Source organism: Amaranthus tricolor, chromosome 10, assembly GCF_026212465.1.
Source record: "Amaranthus tricolor cultivar Red isolate AtriRed21 chromosome 10, ASM2621246v1, whole genome shotgun sequence".
NCBI classification, from domain to species: domain Eukaryota; kingdom Viridiplantae; phylum Streptophyta; class Magnoliopsida; order Caryophyllales; family Amaranthaceae; genus Amaranthus; species Amaranthus tricolor.
Window position 1 is genome coordinate 11,227,568 of NC_080056.1, and position 16,840 is coordinate 11,244,407.

General features: G+C 32.3%; 1 protein-coding gene across 1 annotated transcript; it reads left to right on the top strand.

The window, feature by feature from the left end:
- Positions 1–1,690: 1,690 nt before the first annotated feature.
- On the top strand, positions 1,691–15,260 carry LOC130825785 (protein PELOTA 1). Its single transcript, XM_057691193.1, has 17 exons — positions 1,691–2,030; positions 2,287–2,360; positions 2,429–2,511; positions 5,051–5,123; positions 5,944–6,018; positions 6,102–6,158; positions 7,027–7,072; positions 8,091–8,166; positions 9,384–9,459; positions 9,569–9,601; positions 9,703–9,771; positions 11,087–11,193; positions 11,460–11,532; positions 11,734–11,772; positions 12,621–12,715; positions 14,184–14,290; positions 14,911–15,260. The coding sequence occupies exons 2-17, from the start codon at positions 2,310–2,312 to the stop codon at positions 14,982–14,984; spliced, it is 1,134 nt and encodes a 377-aa protein (XP_057547176.1). The 5' UTR covers positions 1,691–2,030; positions 2,287–2,309; the 3' UTR covers positions 14,985–15,260.
- Positions 15,261–16,840: the final 1,580 nt, after the last annotated feature.

Sequence of the window (16,840 nt, forward strand, 5' to 3'; positions counted from 1 at the left end):
TATAAAGCATGCGCATCAGGTTTCTAAAAACTGAAACTTGATAAGGAGTTTAGGACTGTTGGATTTTGATTCCGGTTTCAATTTCAGTTCTAGGTGATTCTAGACGGTTTCTTAGCGGTTCAGGAGGTTTCTAAAAACTGAAACTTCGGGGTTGTGCGAGTCGGACTATCGGTTTAATTCTTTTTTTTTTTTTACGTTAAATATAAATATAAAAAGTTATATAAAGTACTATAAAAATGTGGACATACCATTGTTGATTATTATCGAAATTTATTGCTTGTCAATCGTTATTAAAAAATGTACTAAAAAGAAGGAAAAACTAAAATTAATAACATAATAAAAAATTAATAATAAAAGAGGGAGAAAATGAACTTGTACCTTAATGGTTCGCAATTTCGCGAGCCGATTTCTGCCAACGGTCCATGGGTTCGTCAATTTTTTTTTATAACCTTAAGAGTTTGTGGTTCGGACCAGTTCAAAGCCTGTTGCAGACGGTTTTGGTTTTGGTACGGTTCTTTAGCGGTTTATTTTCGGGTAATTCGCCCCATGGCTATCACTTACTCTGGTAGTTGGAAACTGGAAGGGTGAAGTTATTATGGTTGGAGCTTGGTCTTTGGATCATTTTGACTGTGCGAGGTTGGTTAAGGCTTTGGCTATTTTGTGTGTTATTGGTGCTCCTCAAAAATGAGTTCCCTCCAAATTTCATATTTGTTGGTATTTTGTGACTTGGACAAGAGTCTAAATATGAGAGAAGATGAATAGGTTTTAGAGTGTTCCAGTGGACAAACGAGCCAACTCAACTTTTTCTGGAAGACGGCTAAACGCGGAGTTGGCATTCCTTGGACCCAAGAGGAAGCCAACTCTACTTTATTCTCATGTCACGATGGCTGACGATCTTTCTTTTTTTAGTCGGGCTTTGTATTTTATTTAACCTAATTTCTTCTTATTAGAGGATTGCTATACAAACTCCTCTTGTAATTAGGATTAAGGGATGCAATATACACAAGTGAGAAAGGATAGCTGCCATTAGAGAGTTAATCTAAGATTCATCTTGTAATCTTCCAGTTTATAGTGAAATTTGTCTTTTCAGTGCTCCGTGGATGTAAATATCTCATTGATAGTGAACCACATAAATTTCTCGGTGTGATTTTCTTTATTGTTTGCATTGAATTTCTGTTGTTTCTTTAATTTTTTTATTATTGCTTTCACTGTCGCACAACAATATTCTAGTTATTGTCAAAAATAATCTATCTAATTCTTATGTTTTTGATGGTTTATAATTTTCCTTTTATTTTAGTGAATGTAATGAAATTTCCCATCATCTAGCTAAGAGTGATGTCTACTAGCTTTTGTGATAAAGTTTGGATCGACGATAATAAGCTACACTTTGACTACCGATAAAGTGTTTATGGATCTTAATAATCACTAAATAAAGCACACCTTAATTTTCTAAAAATACTTCACTGTTTCAACGCGCCTATCAAATCACATGCAATACATTTTGTATTTCTTTTAATATCTTTTAATGCAAAAATCTTTAATGTATCTTACAAATTGAGCCCTAAACGGCTGTCTTGAAAAAAAAAAACGAGCCTATAAATCGAAATTTGATTCCCCATAGGGCCCATACACTCTTTGCTCAAAATCAATGAGAAATATATTCAACTATGAAATATTCTTTTTTTATTAACAAAGATAGTTTTAAATTTGCAAGAGAATTTTTTTAAGAGAGCAAATTTATCATATAGTCATAAATTAATTGATTTTTATTAAAACATCTGTAACTAATAGATTTTTGTCGAACTATTATTTAATGCAACTTGAAAATTTTAAGACTTTTTAGTATTTAGTATTTTAGCTTGTTCGAATATGCAATAGCGACTTGCATAATCTTGTTCTTAATATTTCTCTATCTAATTTTACATGAGAATATATATGCTGTTGTGGATTTTAGGTTTTTTTCAGTTTAGATGAAGTCAATCATATACTCAAAACCCTAATTAAAAGGAGAAATTTCGGTTGAAGATAAGGTAATTTAAATTATGGGTTAGCATTCAATTACGAATATTAAGTGTCATTATGTTCTGTCAATTTGAATTTGCCTTTATCAATCTTGATTTAAAACATTTTGATGTACGTAATTATATTTTATTGTGACTGATAATTTTGTGTTTTCTTCGTGATTATCAATAACCTAATAATTTTATATGAGAATATATACTCTTGTGGATTTTTATTACCATTATCATAGTTCTAAACATTTTTCTGCTTCAACTCCGTCAACAGAACACATTACTAATATTATTACAATGAAGATCGTCCGCAGAGATTTCGTTCGTGGTGGCCCTGGCAGTGTCAAGGTAATCAAAGTAGTTAGTTTTTATGAATTTCGTAATTCAAGGATTTTGAATTCGATTTTGGTTTACAGATGATTCCAGAAGAAGCCGATGACTTGTGGATGGCTTACAATTTGATTGCTGTAGGTGATTCTGTTCTTGCCGTCACTGTCAGGTTTCTTTATCACCTACTCTAACTAGTGTGCTTCTTATTAACACCCGATTTGGTACTAAATGAGTAAATGTTGTCAATGAGAGTAATTTGTAATGTGAATCCATGTCATTCCAAATGGTGATAGAACTTTGATAATGGTAATAAAATTTTGATCGTAATTTTTTTTTTTTACGATTTTCCATTACCACCTAATATGCATTTTGAAATGATTTTGCATTGGATGAATTGTCATGAGTACTAAACTTGTCCAGAGGTTGGCCTCCATGTCCCTATCAAGTTTCCAGTGGTTATGATTCTCTGTTCTCTTATATTGATCTATTTGGTTGCATTGGAATGAATTGCCATGAGTGTTAATTTTGTCAAGAGTTTTCTAACCGCTAATAAACTAACTTTTATTATTATTTTCACTATTTAATACCAACTATATACTTGCTTGAATGTTGTTAATTGTCAATGAAAATGAACATGTTTTCGAACTTAAGAACTAACCAGTGTTTTGGTTTGAGATAGAGCTTGTTAATTTGATTGATTCATATTAGCTATATGCCTAGAGGATTGATCATCATATACAGCCATGTTGATCCAGTTTGACGCTTAATAAAATTGACTTTGAGAACAAAAATTGTTTTTCAATGAATAGTAATATATTTATTAGAAGATAATGTGACAGTTGCATATCAACCTCTTTGTTATTGCAAGCGTAAGGTACTAAAGTTGTAAAGTTACATACTTACGTCTTCCATTCTTCACATAAGTGGGAGCGTAATTGCGAGCTATTTAATGAAATTTGGGTAATGAAATTCTATGTGCAAGAGGATGCGATGAATGCCTGAGATTTTAGTATCAGATTTTGTAGTTTATATGGAGTCTCTTCACTGCCAACTAGGTTGTGATTGGTTCTCAGCATATCAATATAGTTAAATGATAAATGACTAAATGTAGAAGGGTAGGGGTGATACAATTTTTACAAAGGGCAGCGCTATCTTTAATTTTTTTTAAATTGAGATAATGTTAGAACTATTAGGACATTAGGAGTATTTTGGCTAATTATAATTAAATATGCCACCATTAATTGAATGACTATTGCCTAATGCCATAATTGATGGGAAACTTTGTTGGATTGCCTATGTGAGGGTAATTTTGACTCCCATAGCGCATCCACAGGATTATATGAGTCAAAGTGAAATTTAGAAGGTAAAGGTAAAGGACACTCCAAGTATTTTGCACAAGGTAGGGTCCAGGTGGGGAGTATTTTTTTCTTGAAAGATGCGGACAAGCCATCCCCGTTCCCCTCAAGGAGTGAGTGAAGAGGATGCATGTAGTCAAGAAAACCCCCAGTTGAAACCTGCGCCCAGTAGGGGTCGAATCCCAACCTTCTGCTCAACATGTAGATGCTCTATCCATTGAGCCACAAGCGCCTTTGGTTCCAAGTGAAATTTAATTGTTGAAATTTACGAGGCCTAGTAAAATGTTTGTATGAGACAATCTACTACAATTAGTTTATCAACCAATAAACAAAAGGATTTTCACTGTGGCTTGCCACAATGTCTTTAATAAAGATAGTCATAGTGAAATATTATATATTCAAAATACCCGAATAAAAATAAACTTGAAACTAGAACTTGTTTTGATTTGGTCTTCTATAATCCAAGATTAAGAATTATGAATTTTGATGCATAAAGTAATTAAGGAACCATAAAGAAATTCAAGAAACTCAGCGTTGTCATTGTTCTTTACCAAGAAACTGATTTTCAAAACAAATTTACAACCCTCTTAAATTTGGGTGAAGTGGGGTGTCCTTTTAGCCAAATACTTTAAAAGTTTAGCTTTGCGACCAATTTTTCTTCTAATATCTCAAAGTTAGACATGGCGCTCACGCAAGGTTACCTTTTGTTTTTTACCTTGCTTTGCTTTGGTAACAATTTTTAGTGCATGATTAATTGTACCGTGGATCAGTATTTCATGGATGTCCTTTTCCATTTATGTGCTTTCAAATCCTCTAGGATACTTCTTGAAAATTTAAATGTTATCTATTATCCCTTAATCATCACTTCAGATCACTTTTACACGAGCATTGTTTCATGAATCCCAAAAGGGTTCCTAGAAATCATGCAAACCTTAATTGAGAAACAAAAGAATATCTAAGGTTCCATGTCCAAGGCAAGTGAAGTATATGTAAAACATATGAAATGAGTGCTAAACTCCTCTAGATAGCTAGTGAATGATATAATCATGAATAAAGTGTTGATATGTTAGTGAGGCTGTGTTTGTCTGTCCAATGCGTCTATTTGGCTATATTTTAAAGAGAGTAGTGTGGGACAAATCCAATGGTAGTGCTCATCTTAGATGAATAGAGAACAGAGCCTTGTAAATAGTTTTTAAGTGAGTTATGTCTTACCAATTGAATGTGTTACAAAGCCTGAATCCTTGCGCAAGACTTGTCACCTACCTTTAAGGAGCTTTGCACTGCTACAAAAACAAAACAATGTTTTTATTGCTCAATGATAAGCTCCTCTAAGTAAGTTGTTTGATTTTACAGGAAAGTATTGAGAGAGGCTTCTGGCAGAAGGGATGCAGAGCGAGTGAAGCTTCGGCTTGAAATCATAGTAGAGGTAATCAAAATTTTGCATCTATTGATATTATTTCTGGTTTTAAGATAGCATGGTAAAGAAAGATAGAAGTTAAGACTTATAGCTCTTGTGTTTTGGGGTAAATGGGGCAGTGTTTGGTCCAATGTTACAATTACAAACAATATTTATTTGATATGAAAATTATTAATTTAGTGATTCAGAAACTTAAAAATTGAAATATGATCCAATAGGAGTTAAGACAAGGCCATGATGTTGTCCAAATACATTGTAACATAAGTAGGAAATATAATTATAACACTAATCATTAATCTTATATCAGAAACGTAGAACATAATATAGCCATATTAGGAAACAAAGACTCGTTTTTCTATCTTGGTACATGTGAAAAACGAGAAACACTTATTAAATGTTTCAAATTGCGTTTTTGCATTGTTTTGGTATGGAGGGTTTGAAACGTGGCATGGGGCATAGTTTTAGTGTTGTGCTTCAATGGTTTTGTCTGTTACTGTCTTAGAACATAACACAGGGAAAAATGAGTTTTGTTGGCAATTGCGGAAATTGTGTAATTGTGCAATTGCAATAATGCATTATTGACAAATCTTGGTTCAAAAGCACAATATATCTCTTGAACCAACCAAAAACATGGTTTTTATACCTTTACGGTGCATGTGGCATCGATTTGATGGTTTGAAAACCTTTAGACTTTGTTAATACGATGTACCATCTTGTTTTTGCACCATGAGATTTTATAGTAAGATGAGCTAGTAGGAGTTGGAGTTCTTTATTTTGTTATTTTGAAATGTGGTTTAGAGTATCCCTGACTTTGACTTTAAGTTTACAGTCTGTGGATTATGATAAAGAAGGCTCTATGTTACGTTTACGTGGCAAAAACACTTTGGAAAATGACCATGTGAAGGTACTTGTAACATCTGCATTGAATAATGTTTTAGTTCTAATCTTTTTAGTAAGTTTACTAGTTAATTTTCCTTGGTTTTGAAGATCGGTGCATTTCATACATTGGAACTTGAGCTTCATCGCCCTTTTGTGCTCAGAAAGGTATGATTCAACTTGCATTTGATTTATATTTCTTCATGTGTTTTGAATGATACTCCTTGCTTCGAATGAAGCTACACAAAAAAATTCTTCTTTAAATTATTTCTACTTATAAAATTCTTAATAAAACCTGACCCATTGAGTTGAAAAGAAAACATCTTCTGGAAAATGTTGCTTCTGCTCGTTTATCTTCTCAAATAGGAGATTTGATTTTGTTATGAATGTGGCACTTAAACACCTATGTGCTTTTAAAAACAGAAACTTGTTTGGTGGATTTACGCATTTTTTTTAGGGAGCACATTTGGGGTGAATGCAGTTGGATCGGATATCCAATAATCGACTGCGATATATTGTATCCGTTATCCGAATTCGATATTTGAAAATATTCAGATTCGATGTCCTAAATATCCGATATCAATTAGGATTGATTTAAAAATTCTAATCAGATATCTGAAATATCAGATATCTGAAATCTGAAATCCGAATTTAGTCAAAATGATTTTTTTACAAAATATTTTTTTTCTTATGATTATTGGATGTCCGAATTACTTGTAGTATGTGGATATCCGATATTCGACTACCAAAAACAATTTCAGATATTCGACTATTTTCAAAATGTCGGATATTCGGATTTCAAAAATTTGATATCCGAATTTTCGATTCAGATTTCCGATCCGAATTAGAATTTCGAATTGGTTATTGAGATCATTAGATGGTTTTGATCAGTCCTAGAGCACATTAGGATGTTTGTAGATCTATATATGGTGTATTATCTTGACTCAATCGTTGTATTATCTTGACTCAATCGTTGTATCTTTGAATCTTCCTTTTCACTAACCTACTCATACTATACATGCTTAATTTTTTGTAGGCCATATGGGACTCCTTGGCCTTGGATATGCTCCATCAAGCATCTGGTATGATTTCAAAAATAATTTAGTGGTTCCTTCTTTTGCTATTAAATCACATGCTTCCATTATTATGAGTCAACATTATTAGTTTTTTTCCTTTTCTGAAATAGTCTTTCAGCTTAATGTTTCAAGCATTAATACTATTCATTTTCTATGTTTCTACATTAAATGTATCCCTTTCAAATTGCACAATCTGTGTATGAAACAAATCCTTAGGCTAGTATTAGAATATGTGTTTATAATATTAATCTTTCCATTAAGGAAGATCTAGCTTGAAGTTATGTACAAGATTTGCAATGCAATAATGCATGTTTTCCTCGTATGGAGTGTTTTTCGTATAATAATCTAAGCATCCAAGGTGCAGATTGCATAACATTATAATTGTAAATTTTTTATCATATTTAAATATTCATCAACACTTTCCCAGCTAAATAATTGGCACATAAGTGTACACTGATGATTGTGTTTAACTTCTTTTTGGTTTTATATTGTGGTTGAATTTATTACTGAGTAACCTCAGCTTTACACGCTTGCATATGGTTATTATTAGTATTTACTTATCTGACAGGAATATTTGATATGGTTTTAGAAGAGCATTGTCCCAAAACATCTCCCTAACCTAGTGGTTCAACTATAAAGACTTTGGTTGTTGTGTGGGGTTGATGAATGAGTAATTTGGTGGGGCCATATGTAGTTGAAAATAAGAATAAAATGGTTAGACCGCGTTGCTAAAACAGAATGGGGCATTCTTTTTAGGGTTGTAAAAGTTGGGGCAATATTTTACGGATGGAAGCAGTATAAACATGTTTTTAATGAATATTATGATTGTTGATGAATAATGTGTTTATACTCCTCCGTTCCTATAATATATCCCCTTTTTTATATGGTCAACCATTTCATTCTAGCAATATTGGGAGTTGACAATACTAGTTGGGGAAGTTTTTGGTGTTCTTTATTCTTACCACTTAATATAGAAGATAATTTTGGTTAATGATGATATCATTCTTGTATTTATTGCACTCAGATCCTGCTGCTAGTGCCGATTTAGCTGTGTTATTAATGCAAGAGGGACTAGCTAATATACTTTTGGTTGGTAAAAGGTATGTTTCTTTCTTGTAATTTTGGATTATTTTAGTATTAAAAGTATGCCAGGCCAAGATAATTCCATATTGTCTTACGGAAATGGAGATATTGTCATAACTTTCTACATCGCCAAATGGTAGCACAAAAAATGAAATGGCAAGATACAGACTTTTGGTTGTCAGTAGAGAATTAGTTATATGGTAGATCCCCATTTTAGCTGATTATTTTTCCTTAACCTTGCAATGTGTTCCTTTGTATTTAAGCTACATCATATGGGATTTCCTACCTTATCCCTAATAGGAAGCGTGACCAAGAGTTTCTCCCTTTACCTTTGAGGCTCTAACCACATCTTGGTGAGAAAGCACCCAGTACTTGCATTTGTATTGGTTACAATATATAAGATAGATGTGATGTACCAGAATACCATCTGCCAGGGTGTGGTGGGAATTGCTTAGAAATCAGTAAGAATGTGGCATGTACGGAAAGCTGTAGCGTAGACGAAGAAAAGGGGAAATGAGGAACTTCACAAATTAAGGTAGAGAGAGTGTGAGTGGTTTTGTAATGGATTCTTAACTCTCATGGTAGAGATTAGATGAAGAAAAGGAAAAATAAGAACTCCATAAATAAAGGGGAAATCTCAAAAGTCTAAAACCTGCCCTTTATTTTTGTATTTCCAACTAAAGTCAATCAATATAATCATATTTTCATTTTTCTTAAACTGCCATGTAAGTTATAGTAGACATTGTCCTTTATTTTTTGTCGGTGTTTTCTTAAACTGCTCATATATAAGCTTTATCCCCTTGAGTTTGCAACAATTTTCTTTTTAGTTTGTTCTACCAACTTCGATATATTTTCTATTGTTGAAACTACCCTACTCCCAATCAATCCTCATCCACATATTTCAAATATTTTGTCTTATTCTTCCCAAAATAAAACTATAAATTGTCAAAACAATATTTGTTATTGATGCTTGCTCAAGGAGACATACGATTAGTTGTTTAAAGGCTTAAAGCTCTTTTAGCTCATCATTGTAACAAGGAAAAAGTTTCCATATTGTTTCTGCATATATGCACTTTTGCAAATTAGTTTTGGATGAATTAGTTGGCAATTCTGTACCCACTAACGACACTCAGAGCAGTACTATTCTTTCTGAATTTATCTTGATTCTATTTGCAACTAATAATCTAATGGCTCATGTATTGGTATTTTTCAACTATTACTTTGTTTTTGACAGTGTAACCCTCACACGTTCTCGGATTGAAGCCTCTATTCCTCGGAAACATGGGCCAGCTATTGCTGGATATGAATCTGTAAGCATACAAAAACATTTTTAAGAATCCAATATATTATTGCAATTGAATACAGTCCTAAAGTTGTGGATGTAAAAAATTACTAATTTTCACTTATCTTTTTCCACAGGCCTTAAATAAGTTTTTTGAGAACGTTCTACAGGTTTGTTAAGTTAATCATTTTTAAGCATGTTGATAATGACTAAGTAGTCTTTTCAATTGTTTTCGTTTGTGGTGAATTATTATTGTATTCTTGTTTCATAGGCTTTCTTGAAACATATTGATTTCAAGATTGTTCGATGTGCTGTCATTGCAAGCCCGGGATTTACTAAGGTTAATTTTTTTAACCTTAAACTTAAGTGAACACTTTATGTATTTTTTCATTTATTTTATTGTTGTATTTGTTCACATCAACTAAAAAAAGGTTTCGATTTAGGGTTTGCATGAGAATGAGTTTTAACTAAAGTTGTATTTGAGTAGTATCCTGGGTTTAGTGGTTTCTCAGAATAAAATCACTAAATGTTTTTTAAAATTTTTTTATTGATTTATATACTAAATACTGTTTACTAAATATTTTTAAATTTTTAGTTGCTATGAGAATAATAGTTGAGAGCCAAATATAGGTCATAAGCCATAGCTAAGGGTGTTCAAAAAAACCCGATCCGCTGACCCGCCGACCCGATTCTTAATTGGCGGTTCAATTTTCAAAAAAGTAATATGTTACGAGTTGGGTACTCGACCTGCCTTAACCAGATCTAGTCATGTGTCACAAAATAAATTAAACAGAGAACCTGTCGACTCATTATAGAAAAAATTTTATTAAAAAGTATTTTGTTGTATGAGTTGCGGTTGCCTTAGTATTAAGACTAAGTAATAACTAATAACTACTCTTAATAAGCAATAAGAAAGAACAAAAAGTCGGTAACTTCATTCAAGCGCCCCACTTTCTATCTTTACCATTAACTATAAGTATTCTAAATTTTCTTTTACCGGAGAAAAGGAAAGAAATTGTAGGGGAGAAGTACTCAAATATGCACAGATGCATCTTCATACCTGTAATGGTGGAGCAAACAAGTGTTTATTTTTTCCTTTTATTCTTATAAAGTTTGTTACAAAAAAATGGTACTCGATGTCCTGACCCGATTATGTGGGTACCCGATAACTGGGTACCCGGATTAATCGGATCGGGACACGGGCCGTTAAAATAGATACCCGACTAATTGGGTACCCGAAATGCCGAGTATCCGGTTATGAACACCCCTAGCCATAGCAAATAAGGGATTAGCTAGGTGAGTTGTGACCTTAACAAACATTTTACAGCTAGAATGCCATAAAAGTTTTTTTTTTGAGTGTTTGAATCATGCTGACAGATAATGGCTCTGTTTTTTAAGTGTGCTCTATCCTTAAATGATTTTCACTAGTTTTATCAAGACCTTTTATGGTGTGATTTATTTCAAAATGTGATATTTTAATTACAAATACAACTTTTTTTAAAAAAAAAAAGCGAATACAATCCTCCGTAGAAGTATTTTGGAAATTAGAAGGGATTTCATAGTTAATGTACAGTTTTTGAGTCGTCTAAGAATTATTAATAATGTTTCTATAGCATGTCGGCTGAATAAATCAGGGCTCTATTATTTAATTATAGGATCAGTTTCATCGTCATTTGTTGCTTGAAGCTGAAAGGAGACAGCTGAGATCGATTATTGAAAACAAGTCACGCATACTTCTTGTGCATACTACTTCAGGATACAAGTATGGATTGTAGTTTGTTTTGTTTCTTTCTATATATTGCTGAATATGTTGCTATATCAGGATACAAGTATGGGAAAAAATAACTTCATATGCTACCTTGTGATCAACTTTTATATTAACCCTTTTCTTGTATGTTTGGTGCTGTCCGTGCCAAAGTTTAAACTTTAAACTTTAAAGTCTCTTTTCCCTTGTTAAGAAGAAGCTTTTTTGATGCATGAAGTGTTTGATTTGACATTTCTTAATCTGTTGCTATTTTGTTTAAACAGGCATAGTTTGAAGGAGGTTTTAGATGCACCCAATGTGATGAATATGATAAAGGATACAAAAGCAGCCCAAGAGGTTAACAAAATTCAAATATTTTATTTTTACTTCCTCCTTATCTTACAACTTGCACTTCTGCTTAAAAGCCCTCACAATTTAAGGAAAAGTGGTGCGAGTATTAAGATATGAACGAAGTATGTTCTAAAACATGCTAAACGTGCTTCTACAGTAGATCTTAAAACATTAAATGATGAACATGTCTCCTCTGATTTGATACAGGTTCGGGCCCTTGAAGAATTCTTCAGCATGCTATCAAATGTCAGTTTCTAATCTTAAGATATATAATTGAAATTTTGTTTATAACATTCTCAAAATGACTTGAGTTCAATTCATTTATTGTGCACCAATGCTGAAGCGACCCCATTTTCTCATAAAATGACCCCTATTTATTGTCATCCCTTTATCCCTTTCACAGTTACTCTTATTAGAGTAACCCCGATTACTAACCATTTAAATTGCTTAAGTAACCTCTTTTATTGCTATCATCAGAGTAATCTCTTATTTTATAAAGTAACCTCTTTTATTACTTAAATAACTTAATTATCTCATTAATTCACTAGTAAACAAATCGGTGTGCGTTAACTATTTATGCCTACTAGTCATTAGACTTCAATCGTAATTCATGACATGATATTCAGAAACATTTTTCTATTGTGAAGTAGACCTATGTTTTCATGCTTTTGCTATTGTTTCTGGAGCAGTCTACACTTGAAGTAGGCTCCAATGTCGTCCATCGTCTTTGTTTCTTTTCATGGTGTGTACAATGATGACCTTAAGTATGAATGCAATTTGCCTAAAATGTGTGTCTTTGGAGTGAATGTCTGGGTGTAAGAGAATAAGAGGACATTTAATGAAATATTTGACTGTAAATTTATATGAAGTACTAGGGTTTAAACATAATTGATGGCATAATTTGTATTACTTTAGTATTATTGTAGTGGCATTCTGCATTGAGGACCTTGACCTTTAGAGTTGAGTAATATGAGTGATTTCCGAAAATCGTAGCAATACTAGATGTTTTTATTGCTTTTTCCTGCTTTATTTACCTTTTTTTTTTGTTCCTGCTCAATATTGAACTATTTTTGAGCCTTGGAATTACTGTGCAGGATCCAGCTCGTGCATGCTATGGTCCCAAGCATGTAGAGGTCGCCCATGAGCGAATGGCTATTCAGACTCTACTTATCACAGATGAATTATTCAGGTCCCTTCCTTAACACAAGTCTAAAAAATAGATCTGTTGTTATTATGTTCCATCAATGCTCCTTTGGAGTTTTTTAATTAATTCAGTAAAACACTAAGAACACCAAAAGAGATTCTTGTGTTTTATTTTACATGCTGCAAGGATACGTTTTTGCTTATTATATCATATGACATAACATTCTTTTTAGAACACATTAACTTATGAATTTTTCCTTGCACCCTTTTGATGCTGTAGGAAAATCTTTAATTTGATCACATTTAGGGGGTGTTTGGTATAGGAATATAAAATGTAATAGAAAGGGAATCGATATAAAGGGGTAAGGGTAAGAGTAAGAGTTGTAGTTATTTATTGTTTGGTATAACAATGTAAGGAAACACTTGTTTACATTTCCCTTACTTGTTGTTTGGTTTAATTTTTAATTGCTCTGGAAATGTGATGATACAATGAAATCGATAGCAATATTTAAGAAGTGAAATTATACGCTCTCTAATAGTGGAAGCTATGAAATTGCAATATATAAAATTTAAATTATAATTAGTTGGCCTTAATTACAGTTTTTTTTTTAATTTGTTCAAAATGACCTTTAAAAGCCTATCTTCCTTGACCTATTATTTTAAAAGGAATTTACTTCTTTCATTGTTATATTATTTGAAGTTTTTTTTTCTCATTATTCATCTTATTTGTTTTTTTTTTATAAACTATTCTAATTCTTGCAATTACTTTTAAATACAAAATGTATGAATTAATAATAAATGTTATATTGAGAAAAATTAAGAGAAAAAATAGTAAGTAATATTGAGTAAAATAGGAGAGAGAAAAGGAGAAGGAAATAAGAAAAATGGCATGTAGACATTGAGTAATAGCAAATCTGTATAATTTGTTGATGGAGGAGGGTAATGATTTTTGTTACAGGATGTTTATGGGAGGTAACAAATGGAAGGAAACCATTACCCCTGAGAAATGGATTAGGTTATCTTGGATGTCCAACCAAACGCTTAGTAACGGTAATGCATTATTCATTCCGTTTCTTGCATTAAAATTTTACAAACCAAACACCCCTATAATTTAAACCTGCCACAGAATGGTTTGCAGTAGGATTATACAATACCCGGCTAGATGTCATCGTAGAAGTCAAACAGTTTGAGCTGAAGATCTCATTATCTGGTGGATGATGAGAGGTGGATTTTGAGAGCTAGTGGCTCTCGGTTCACATAGCCTCCTGTATTAGTTTGTTTGTTGTGAATGAATTGTGTCGCAGGCTTTATATCTAGTTGAAACAAGAAAATAGGAGGGGAGAGAGAAGGGGGTGCAACCATATGTCTTTTCTTGATAACTAATTTAATACACTGTTAATGACTTAATGTCATGCTATTTACCTCAGTCACATCTTTGAAGTGATTTATTTATACATTGTTGATCTATTTCAAGTTGATTAAAATTTTCTATCGTTGTTTGATCTTGTTTTCAGGAGCGCTGATGTTTCATCACGGAAAAAATATGTGAACTTTGTCGACTCAGTAAAAGCTTCTGGGGGAAACACTCATATATTCTCATCGATGCATGTGTCAGGGGAGCGTAAGTACATTCATTCATTAATGCAGAGCTACTTCCTATATATTCTTGTTATTGATGAGATGCCTGTTAGTTTGAGTCCAGCAAATTGAATGTGACGGTATAAATAAATGGAAGACAGAAAGTGAGATGTTCTTTAAGCCCCTAGAAAGATAGTTATTATTCTGAACATCTAAAACCGGTTTATTGTGACCAACTTTTAGAAGATCTTCATGAAATTTGAATCATGTAATATAGAATCCATACATACAAGACTACAAGTATACAACCATTTAAAGTGGAGTGTGAACGTTTTTAAAAGGGTACCCAAATATCTTGCCTTGGGAAAAGCCATATCATTGCTGCAATTGCCTTTGTGTTTGTGTAAAAATCGAATAACACCCTCACGGGCTCTCAACTTTTAATCGTTAGTCATTGCACTTATAATTCCTATGTAGCTCTTCTATACCTTAGCCATACGCCTCTAGGCTTAGGCGGCTTCTTTGACACTACTGTGTAGTGGATTATTGTTTGCGATTTATTGACGGATGGTAATGGTTATTTATGATCCGCTATATTGATGTAGTCATCAACCTTTTCGGATGAATGCCTATACTTGTATCTTACTATGTATATGGATGCAGAATTGGCACAACTCACCGGCATCGCTGCAATTCTTCGCTTCCCTCTACCTGATCTTGACGATATTGAAATGTGATTAGAAAGGGAAGATCATTTTGTATAATAGTAACTAATAAACGAAAGTGTACATCCTTGTTCTGTCATCGATTCTTTTATCTTCAGGGACTCGTAAGTTCGGAATTTGGATGATAGCTTGAGTTTTATAGTTTGTATACAGAACAGAATCTAACTTTATTATCTTATAATTATCATCCTTTTATTTTTGGTTAAATTTTTTATTTTAATTTTATTTATTGTAACACCCAATGTAAACCATAAGTCTTTGGTCGAGTAAAACTTTGTTTGCTTTTGATTTCTTCTAGTTCGTGTGGGTTGCTTTATTTGTGCCATCTTAATTGCCAAAAAAAAGCTTGGTGTAGCTTAAGACAGTATACTTTGTCATTCTTTCCTAAATTAACAGTGTTAGAACTTTTGGGATGCTGCGAAATTCTTTCATTAGTGTATGAATTTGTTCCTAATTATTTATTCGTCCAGAAACGAAATTGGATCGAAAATCAGTGAATTATAACCTGGAAAATTTAACTCGTAAATTACAACTAACTCTACCCAATAACTAAAATGTAAGATCTTACACGATTTTAACTTGAATTCAATCGTTTTGACACATTTTGCTAACTTTCACTTTTTTCGGCTTCTAATCAATATTTAGTTGAGGCTACTGTATTTTTAGTCAATTTTTGTATCTTGAGTTTATATTCTCTCTTCAAAACTTAAAAGCGGTATATTTAGGCCTGACAAAATCAGATCTAACATGTCAATTTCACCTAAACCTATTTCAAAATATCTGAAGTTTGGTTTGTGATTTTTGACCCAATAAATAATTCGATCAAATCTAATTTCAATATTAAATGGGCTAGGTTAAGGTTAAGATTAATATTTTAGCCTTGAAAAAATTTTATTGCCCATTAAGCTAACGAGTTGATTTGTACACGTGAAAACCTTTTTATTGTGGTTCCCTCATAATTTGTAGATGTATATTGTAATCCTATTCTTATGTCAATAAGGAGTATGATTTTTCACAAAAAATTGGATGAGACGGTCTCATAATGAGACTGTCAATTTGGGCCGGTCCAATTCACGCGTGTAATAACATCACACACTTTCACTCGTTTTTTTTTCATTTCTTGGGTATTTATCAACTTTGACCTTAAAGTTATCGATTTCACGTAAAGTAAAACTTAAACAGATCATTTAAAATAAAAAAAAAATTGAATTTGGACCTTTAAGTCATCAATTTTGACATTAAACTGATCAATTTTTACCTAAATATGGTTCTGTTTTCATGATTCAGAACGAAGTTTAATAAAATGGTATTATTCTATCATTCAATGGATGATTTTAAAATAATAAATGAATGGTCAATAAAACTATCAATAATAGTGATAAAACATTGCACAATACAATTACTCTTATTCAATGCATACATGATGGTTTTGATGGAACATAAGAGTTAATCATCGTACTTTTTAATCATCAATCAATAATAGTGATATTGCTCTTTCCTCAATAGTTTTCATTCATAATAGACTTGAAAACAAAGTTGTAGGTGTAATGTTTGCTTGCCCAGGATGTGAAGGTATAGGAAGTTTCGATTTCGAATTATGTTTGCCAATAGATTCAATAAGTGCTCTTGGAAATGACCAAGAGTTTAATGCTTCTTTGTTATACAAAATTTAAATTTTGATCTAAGAATGATCGATTCAGACATTACAGTGATTAATTATGATCAATTATAACTTTAAAAAAAAATCAATTTTAACCTTAAATATATCAATTATAACCTCAAATAGATCAAGTACTAAATGTATATTAGAAAAACTATTATAATTGAACTGATTGAGCTATTCGTCTCATATTGAGACGGTCTCGTCC

Bases quoted from the DNA above. Each gene is read 5' to 3' on its own strand.
- LOC130825785 (XM_057691193.1), top strand. From the start codon at position 2,310: ATGAAGATCGTCCGCAGAGATTTCGTTCGTGGTGGCCCTGGCAGTGTC. The intron at 9,460-9,568 runs GTAAGCATACAA...CTTTTTCCACAG, and splicing joins CTATTGCTGGATATGAATCT to GCCTTAAATAAGTTTTTTGA. The intron at 11,773-12,620 runs GTCAGTTTCTAA...ATTACTGTGCAG, and splicing joins TCTTCAGCATGCTATCAAAT to GATCCAGCTCGTGCATGCTA.